Source organism: Amphiprion ocellaris, chromosome 10, assembly GCF_022539595.1.
Source record: "Amphiprion ocellaris isolate individual 3 ecotype Okinawa chromosome 10, ASM2253959v1, whole genome shotgun sequence".
NCBI lineage: Eukaryota > Metazoa > Chordata > Actinopteri > Pomacentridae > Amphiprion > Amphiprion ocellaris.
The window spans coordinates 31,434,926-31,444,812 of NC_072775.1; the positions used below are offsets into that span (position 1 = coordinate 31,434,926).

Consider the following 9,887-nt stretch of genomic DNA (forward strand, 5'->3'; position numbering starts at 1 on the left):
CAGGACACGCCCATCATATCAAAAAGTTTTCATTTCCCTCAGGGACAGTGTTTAATTCAAGGTCCTCAGACACAATTTAGAAAATGTTTTTACTCCAAGATGAAAGACTCACCAAGCCAAACTATTTCATCCATCCGCTGTAAAATATCACAAAAGGAAAAATCTACTTATGTTTCAAGTTGATTTGACCTAAATATATTTGTTTTGCTATTTTCTAGTTGTCTACTTGTATTTTCCGAACACTTTAGAATTTAAAATCATGAGTTTTGACTTTAAATGATAAGGTGATTAAATGAGCAGCTGAGAGTTCATTCAACTTATTAAACTGAGTTGATAAGAAACAAAATATAAACAGACTCTTCATGATGCATTGTTAGAAAGCTAAATCTCCCAAGACACTCTTGTTAGCTGTGGTTTGAGAAAACAAATGTGGTGGAAACTTGCTGTGTGTCTTTGATGCGTGCTAAATTAAGTTACAGTTGTTTATTTTCATATTTATCAAAACAATGAATGTTCCATCAGTATACTACTGCTGCTATTACTACACATTGCTTTTTGTAGGATTTTTGACACTTTATATGCATATTACTTAAAATACTTTCTGTTGCTTAAGTTAGTTTTGAGTTAAGGATGTTTCTGTTAATGGAGAATTTCTGTAGTTTGGTATTTTTATTTTTGCTTTATTCAGTCCATCACTTCATTCTGTTTTTTTGTTCCATTTTTCTTTACTTTTGTTGTCTTAGTGTGAAACAAAAATCTGCATCATAAACGGTCCTCGTATTTCAAGTGTCTTTTAAGTAACTGAAGTATTTTGGACTTTGAAACTAAAGTGAAGAAGAAGATCTCCATTAGTTTGTTACTGTTGGAACACAATTACTTGTTTTGGTTAACAATGTTGTACATATTTCCATTTTGTGTTAGAGCATATTGTGAGTCGGCATACTGTTCCCTGATGGACAATATTAATACAGACATTTAAAAAAAAACATCCCTTTTGATTTTTTGGGGTTTTTAATGGTTCAATATTTTTATTTTTATTACTTTCAACTGTTAATAATAATAATAATAATAATAATAATAATAATAATAATAATAATAATAATAATAATAATAATAATAATTATTATTATTATTATTATTATTATTATTATTATTATTATTATTATTATTATTATTATTATTATTATTATTATTATTATTATTGTTTTTGTTTGTTTGTTTGTTTGTTTGTTTTAAACTCGACTTCAACCAGCTATCAAAAAGAAACATTTTAATTTGAAGACGGAGGAATCGAAAACGAAAACATCCGGCGGAAGTGAAGTCAGACTGTTGCAAACGTTTGCTCAGTCAGACCAGTGCTAACGTCCACTGATGTGTGGGAGTTAAACAGACGGTTGTTTTGTCGTGTCTCAGATTAATATTTTATCACTTAAAGATGAGTTCAGTCCAGAATCTGAGAGAGTTGATCAACCAGCGACTAACTGCTGCTGCTGAAGAAATATTCACAGAGTTTGAGAAAACCATCGTCCAGTACGAGGAGGAGATCGATCGTCAGCGCAGACTGCTGGATAACATCTGGAAACCTGAGATAAAGTTACACACAACAGGTTTGTGGAACTGTGATGGTCTGAATGAACTGATAGAAGTAAAGTGAGGAGCTGCGGTTTGTGTGGATGAACAGCAGGATAACTTTCACATTTCTATACCGACTCAACTAGGGCTGCCACCTTTCAGAAATGAAAATAAAGGACGCCCACCACGGCCCCTCGGGGCCACTGTTCAGTAAAGTTGGAAAGATATTCACAGATTCAGACTTCCAGCATCGATAACTCATTAAATATATGGTGTCAAAACATAAACGTTGCCTCTTTCAAGTTGTTGTAAGGTAGACAATGTGCTACAAGCCCAGTTTTATCAACAGTAGTTGTCTTTCCAGCTGCAGGAATAACATTGGTGTCAACAGGAGCCAGTTGAAGGCTGCAGTGATTTTGGAGACACTACAGAGTATCAGAGTGAAGTTATTGAATATTTGTGTCTCTCTTCGCTGTTGCAGCGGTTTTGCAATTTGCAGACCGTCCCTGTTCACAGCAGGCTGCTCATAGACACCAATCTGCAATCTCGTTATACATTGTATAATGACAATAAAGAATATTCTATTCTATTCTATTCTATTCTATTCTGTTCTATTCTATTCTATTCTATGTTATTTCTGCAGCTTGAAAGACAGCTACTGTTGTTAAAACTGGGCTTGTAGCACATTGTCTACCTTACAACAATGGGAAAGAGGCATTGTTTATTTTTGATAACCTATATCTAATGAGTTATTGATGCCAGAAGTCAGAATCTGTGAATATCTTTCCAACTTTACTGAACTCGGGGCCACTACCAGCCAAGAGTGGTATGTTTAATTTTGGAAAAAAGCACTGAGCCATACTTAATGCTTCAAGTGCTTTATTAACATGAAACTAAGAGTTATGTATTGTTTCATTATCACAGGTTCTGTATGAAAAGAAGTGGCCTCAAACAGTGAAACCAAACTAATAAAATGTAATGAGCAACCAGTGTGCAATACTGGATTCTGCAAAAAAATTAACAACTGAATGCAGAGTACTGGACAAAGAAATTCTCTACATACATTTTTTTCCATCTAAATCTAATCTTCACACAATTAATGTATTAACTTATTTATGTGTGTATGCTTGTATTTATTGATTTAGTTGTTTAGTACTGTTAGCATATCAAAGTTCTGAGTGAGTTTTTCTTTAGATAGGGAAAGGCCATTTATTGATTACATATAGGCTATTAAATAAATGTTTTTTGAAAACTAAAAGCATTTAAAATAATAATAAGCAACTTAGGCATTTATTGAGTCGCTAAAATAGTGTAGAGTCTATGACCACATCAGCATGATTATCATGATGTCTCTCACCATATCAGCTTCAGGAGATGATTAGATGATGATAAACTGTGACCTGCTGGTTGGGTTCTCTCTGTTCTCATATTTCCTCCATGTTTGTCTCCTGATGCTGCCTTACTTCAGCCAGTCCATGAGCAACAGAAAACACAGTTTGCCTTGTATCCATTGCCAGGGGTTCGAGTCGTTCCACTCACGTCTGCACATTTGCAAACGTTTTTGCTTCTTTGGACGTAGTGGAGTTGCGGGTGTAAGCATTTTTTAACGCGCGGGTGCAACAGCATCTGTAACCAGGTAACCAGAGAGAGGGCTGGACACGCAGAGAAGTCTGAGGTCTATCTGCTGGACCTGGCAATGTTCCATCAGTTCTGCGACACAGTTCATGGAAATGATTCTGTTCTACATGTATCATTAAAAAATTCACCAAAACCACGTTGTTTGCTCCAGATCCATAATAAAGCAAAAATTCAGTGCTTTTAAGTGCAACAGACCAACAGTGAAATGACAAAAATTCTTCAAAAAAAGTTTTCAGATGACATGCAGACTGTGTTTACATGGAGAAGACAGGAGATGACAATGAGACTGACAGCAAAATAAAACACATCAGTTCAATAAGATCAATGCAGCATGGCTCAAAAACAGTGTGAAGTGGAGCCATTTTAATTGTAATTTCTGTCCAAACTGTGCTATGTGCCAACTGTGCAATTCATTTGTGTACATATTCTTAAATTTGTGTTGTTAGTGTCCCTGTTTTATTAAGTTTTTCTTATTTATATTGCATATATAGTGTGTATATCTTATGTCTTTAATTTCTAGTTGTGTTTTCTTGATTTTTCTTACTGTCACTGAGCTACTGTGACATTGCAAATTTCCTCTTGTGGGACTAATGAAGTCTATTCTATTCTCTATTCTATTCATACTGCTCAGAAGACATTCACGGTAAGGAAGACAGGAGCAAAATCTACCCAGACAGTACTTGGGTTTCAGAGGGTTATTAGCTCAGATGTGCATCACCTATCGTCACTTTTTAAAAAGCTTTTACTTTTGTCATTCTTCCCTCCAGACCTTCTGCAGCAACATGTCCAGGAGGAGAATGTTCTTGCTGAGCAGAATCTCTGCAACCAGGAGAGGAACTCCAGTGTGGACCAGGATGATCTAGATTCTCCACAGATGAAAGAGGAGCAGGAGGAACTGTGCACCAGTGGGGAGGGAGAGCATCTTGCACTGATGCAAGAGGCTAACACACTGGTTCAGTGTAAATCCAACTGTGTAGAAATATCCAGAGAAATATTTCTTGTATCTGATAAACCACTCGGCCAGTTGGATGAAGAGATTGATTATCAGCCCAGGCTGCTGGATACCAACTGGAAACCACGAATAATTTTACACAGAATTGGTATGTAAAACTATGATTGTCTTAATGAACTAGCAAAGGAATGTGATGAATGTAAGATCCTAATTCGAACTCTGAGTTACATTTATTTTCAGACAGAAATTCTGCTTTTGCATCTTAACTTGTTGACATGTATTTGCCGCCTTGCTGTTGCTTGGATACATCAATGCTTCCACCATTGTTTTTTTGTTTTTGTTTTTTTTTCATTCATGCCAGAACTGTGCCATTCTGCAGAAATGTGATTTCAGAACTTTCTCTACTTGTAGTCATGCTTGTGCTGTTTCCACAGAGGTGCATTACTGTTGAGGATGAGCCAATGTGAGGAACAATGTGAGAGGACTTAATGTCTTCTCTCAGATGTTTCTTTCTTCATCATCATGTTAATAACTTTTTCATGCGCCCTACCACTCAGATCACCCACATCAAGATATCTGGAAAGAGAGGAACGGTCTTGCTCATCAGCAGCTCCGTAACCAGGAGAAGAAGTTTAGTCTGGACCAGGAGGACCCAACGCCTCCACAGATTAAAGAGGAAGAGGAGACATTCAGCACTTGTTTGGATCAGAAAGACCCAGAACCTTCACAGATTAAAGAGGAACCGGAGGAATTCTGCACCAGCCTGGACCAGAAAGACCCAGAACCTTCACAGATTACAGAGGAACCGGAGGAATTCTGCACCAGCCTGGACCAGAAAGACCCAGAACCTTCACAGATTAAAGAGGAACCGGAGGAACTCTGTACCAGTCAGCAGAAAGAGCAGATTGTACTGAATCAAACTACTGATACCTTTCTATTGACTTCAGCTGATAAGGACGGTGACCACAGTGAACTAGAACCAAACAGGGATCAGCTCCTCTCATACAATTCACCAGTAGCTGAGAGCCCACATCAGGAGGGAAGTAAGCATGTAGACTCAGGGTCAACTAGAAATGCAGTGCTGAAGCCAAAGAAGAGTCATAACAGAGAGAGCAGTCACAGTAACAATGTAGACAAGTCTTCATTGTCAGGAAGTCACTGTGATACAGACACAGGTAGAAAGTCTTTCAAATGTGATGTTTGTGGAAAGACCTTTAAGAATAAGTACCAAATGAAGAAACATCACCAAATCCACAACAGTGCAAAACCAAGTGCTGACAATGCATGCAGAAAAAAATGTAATTCACCGTCTGACTTGAAAGTCAATTTGATAATTGACAAAGGTGACAAACGGTTTTCTTGTGAAACCTGTGGGAAATGTTTCAGCAAAAATAGTCATCTGAAAGTCCACATGAGAACTCACACAGGTGAGAAGCCATATTTTTGTGAAAGATGTGGGAAACGTTTCAATAGAAATAGTACTCTTACTGTCCACATGAGAACACACACAGGTGAGAAGGCATATTTTTGTGAAAGATGTGGGAAACGTTTCAATAGAAATAGTACTCTTACTGTCCACATGAGAACACACACAGGTGAGAAGCCATATTTTTGTGAAAGATGTGGGAAACATTTCAATAGAAATAGTAATCTTACTGTCCACATGAAAACACACACTGGTGAGAAGCCATATTTTTGTGAAAGATGTGGGAAAGGTTTTCGTGAACATGGTATGCTGACCATCCACATGAGAACTCACACAGGTGAGAAGCCATATTTTTGTGAAAGATGTGGGAAAAGTTTTCGTGAACGTGGTAAGCTGACCATCCACATGAGAACTCACACAGGTGAGAAGCCATATTTTTGTGAGAGATGTGGAAAAACTTTCATTCAAAATAAAGACTTGTTGTCCCACATTAGAACTCACACAGGTGAGAAGCCATATTCTTGTAAAACCTGTGGAAAAAGTTTCAGGCAAGGCAGTCATCTGATTAGTCACATGAGAACTCACACAGGTGAGAAGCCGTATTCTTGTAAAACCTGCGGAAAAAGTTTCAGTCAACGTAGTAATCTGACTGGCCACATGAGAACTCACACAGGTGAAAAGCTGTAGTCCTGGAACAACAATGGGAAGAAAGCTTCAAAAAACATGCATTCATTCACATCGTTCAGAGTAAAAGTTTTGTTGATTCTGTGAGTTTATTGTCTGTCAAACTGTGACACATGGTTCTTTTAAAATCTGTCAAACTCTCCAATACATGATGACTTTTACAGAAGCATGATGCATTTATGCAAGAAAGACAATTGGAGACATCATACTTCTGAGGAACGACCAAATAGTTAATTTAATGTTGGTTATCAATTTCTGCAAGAGCCAAGTGGAAGGGGATGATGTTGGTCTGATGTAATGTAGTGAAAATGAGTTCACACATGAATGTAACTTTTGATTTAATTACTCATGTAAACTCATGTTAAATTCATGTGAATGTAAATTGGTGGGTCTTTGTAAAAATAAATAAATACATAAATTGCATTTGAAGACCTAAGACTGATTCTCAATGTGATATTTCACAAATGCACGCCGTGTCCAAAAATATTTTTCCACCACTGTATATCATGAATAGCCTCAGGAGTCAGCATTTAAATGTTATCTGACATGATGATAGTATTTGTGTCCTATGATTTAGAATCTAGGGTTATTCAAAAAGAATGAACCGATTTCATATTTTAATCAGAAAAAGCAATAGAAAATCCAGCCTAGTCACAAGTATTCTACAATCCCTGACAAAAGTCTTGTCTCTTAAGTTGAAGGAACAACAAATAACAACTTGACTTGTAGTCCATCAATTGGAATCAGAAATGGCTCATATGAATGGCAAAGCCCTCTAGATTTTACTTATTATACTACAATAAAGTTTTGTATCATTCATTGAGTTTTATTATTTAATTAGGACAGAAAGGTCAGATTTTGCTTGGACGAAAGTCTTGTCGCATACAAAAATAATGTAGAAACTATACATATACTTTATTTTGAACACCAGATTCTCCACAGATGAAAGAGGAGCAGGAGGAACTGTGCACCAGTGGGGAGGGAGAGCATCTTGTACTGATGCAAGAGGCTGACACACCGGTTCAGTGTAAATCCAACTGTGTCGAAATATCCAGAGAAATATTTCTTGTGTCTGATAAACCACTCAGCCAGTTGGATGAAGAGATTGATTATCAGCCCAGGCAGCTGGATGCTAACTGGAAACCATGAATAATGTTCCACAGAATTGGTATGTAAAACTATGATTGTCTTAATGAACTAGCAAAGGAATGTGATGAATGTAAGATCCTAATTCGAACTCTGAGTTACATTTATTTTCAGACAGAAACTCTGTTGTTGCATCTTACAGTTTTTCTCAATTGATAAGACACTGTTCTTGAAAAATAGCACACATTTCCCAACACACTGCACACTATTTGTTTTATTTGAACACAATTCACTAAGCACTGCACACTTGTGTCAAAAGCGCACTTTATTGTCAAAATCTGAACTTTGTTTTCAAAATTAAGACACACGAAGCAGAAGTAGGACACTGCACTGCAAAATACAAAACATTCTTCTCTCACTGTGTTTTCACATAAAGTGTAAAAAAAATGATACAGTCCTCAAAAATGACAACATGAACACCAGTGCATTCTTTAAATGACTCAGAGGGGTCATTGCAGTGCCTGACTGTACATTATAAAATAAAATAATGTTAGACAAAAACTACAGCACTGTATTGTACACAGTACAGTATGCAGATATTTACACCACATCTGCATCAATTCTTTCAGCCTGGTCAGACCACAGGACCTCATCAACATCACAAGCTATGTTTTCTCTGGAAAGAAGGACCTGGTGTGTCTGATCCAGCCCTGACATGCATCAACAGAAACATCACCACATGCCAAGACCACTGATTGACAGAGATTTTCCCAAAGTATGGCTGCTGCTCATATACCTTCCACCTCCATGTAGACAAGAATTCTTCTATAGGATTCAGAAAGGGAGAATATGGCAGCAGAAAAACCACAATAACTTGAGGGTTCATATGGAACCATCACCGAATCAATAGTCCTCTATGAAAACTAACATTGTTCCAGATGTATTCATGTGTATCATCAGAATCCAACTGAAAAACTCTCTGGAACAAATGCACACAAAACACAGAAAAAGTCAGTCATGTACACTTTCTGTAATTTTACCAGCACTTGTGAACCAGAATTATGCATGAGATATTTTACAGTATTCTCAGAACATTTCTGACTGCTTGTGTTGTTCCAGTATAGACATGTCACTGAAGTGACAAACAACATTTACATACATGTAAAGTAAACCACAGTAAACCTGAAACCATTTACTTTATGCACCATCCCTACCATCTGCTGACCTTAACAACAGATTCCATTCTGAACAGCTAATTCTGTTTCCCAGCAGGTTTTATAGTGTGCATTTCACTGGTAAAAGTGTTTTCAGTTCTGACCTGTTGTGTCTTAATTGTGACAGCAGTGTTGGAACAGTGTCCCAATTCTGCTTCCTAGTGTTCACTTTTTGAAAAATGTGTGCTATGAGTGAAAAGTGTGTTCAAATGAGCAAAAAACATGTTCAGTCTTTTGCAAAAAGAGTGCAAGAGTTTTGGAAACTGTGTGCAAACCATGAATAGTGTCCAAAATTAGGACAGCAGAGTCCTGTTTTTGAGAAATGTGTGCAGTCAGTTGGTGGCTGTTTGCAGTGAATGGAATTTAGTGTGTCATCAATTGAGAAAAACTGTAATATATCGGGCAGATGATTAAGTTTTTCAACAAAAACCAACCTGTAGACAAAAGTGAGATCACATGCTGTTTTATATTTGTCAAAATTGGGCTGCGTGATAATATTGCACAGTCTTAGATGATCTAAAAAAAAGAAACAAGTTTAGATTTAAAAACTGAAATTCCGATGTTCACTTTTATATTAGCCGACAGACTCATCCTCCTCAGCATGGAGGACACCAGCGTTGCACAAATGTCTGCAGAGATGTTGTGCCATCCTTCAGAGATGCTCTTTACTGGAAGGGTTGTGTTACTCTAGATTTGTCTTTTAAAATACCTCAAAGCTCATTTCATTTCAAGTCCAGCAACATACTTGTCCAGGGTCCATTCTTCGTTTTTTCTTGTCTTTTAAAAAAATGTGATTTTTAAAAGTTTTGATGTGTCCAGAAAGGGCAGCAGTGAGTCTTTACTGTTTGTTTTTATGGGCTGATAAATTTGTATATCGTCTCCAAACTGATAAGAAATTTCACATTTGTTGACAATGAATCCAAAGGGCAGCATAAACAGTTAACAATTTAGAAATCTGAAATGTTGGTGCGACTACACACTGGTTTTTGTAAGATGCAAAACGGAGACTACTGCATTTATCTGTAACAATATATTGTATTTTAGAAGTTTGTTATATTTTCCATTTTGTCAAATGTTACACTTTAAAATAATAACAACTGAGATAAATGAAGTGCAGTAGAAAGTACATTTTCTGGCAATATTACTTTCAACATTTTTTATGCATGTTGCTCAAAATGCTTGGTGCTACTTAAATTAAGTTCCTGTTCATGAAGTATTGTTGTAGTTTGGTATTTTTACTTTTGCTTTATTCAGTGCCTGTCACTTCACTCTGTACTTTTTAAAATAATATTTATTCATTTATTTATTTTTGTTG

General features: G+C 36.7%; 1 protein-coding gene across 1 annotated transcript; it reads left to right on the forward strand.

Annotated features, from left to right (window-relative positions):
• Nucleotides 1–1,343: 1,343 nt before the first annotated feature.
• On the forward strand, nt 1,344–6,701 carry LOC111570029 (zinc finger protein ZFP2-like). The gene is made up of 3 exons (XM_023272548.3): nt 1,344–1,607; nt 3,978–4,310; nt 4,720–6,701. Exons 1-3 carry the CDS (start codon nt 1,436–1,438, stop codon nt 6,273–6,275), a joined length of 2,061 nt encoding a protein of 686 aa, XP_023128316.3. The 5' UTR covers nt 1,344–1,435; the 3' UTR covers nt 6,276–6,701.
• The last annotated feature ends 3,186 nt before the right edge of the window (nt 6,702–9,887 follow it).

What these genes read in the sequence shown, in the direction of transcription:
- LOC111570029 (XM_023272548.3), top strand. Translation starts at nt 1,436, where the DNA reads ATGAGTTCAGTCCAGAATCTGAGAGAGTTGATCAACCAGCGACTAACT. An exon ending in GATAAAGTTACACACAACAG is followed by an intron (nt 1,608 to 3,977) that starts GTTTGTGGAACT and finishes TCTTCCCTCCAG; the next exon opens with ACCTTCTGCAGCAACATGTC. An exon ending in AATAATTTTACACAGAATTG is followed by an intron (nt 4,311 to 4,719) that starts GTATGTAAAACT and finishes CCTACCACTCAG; the next exon opens with ATCACCCACATCAAGATATC.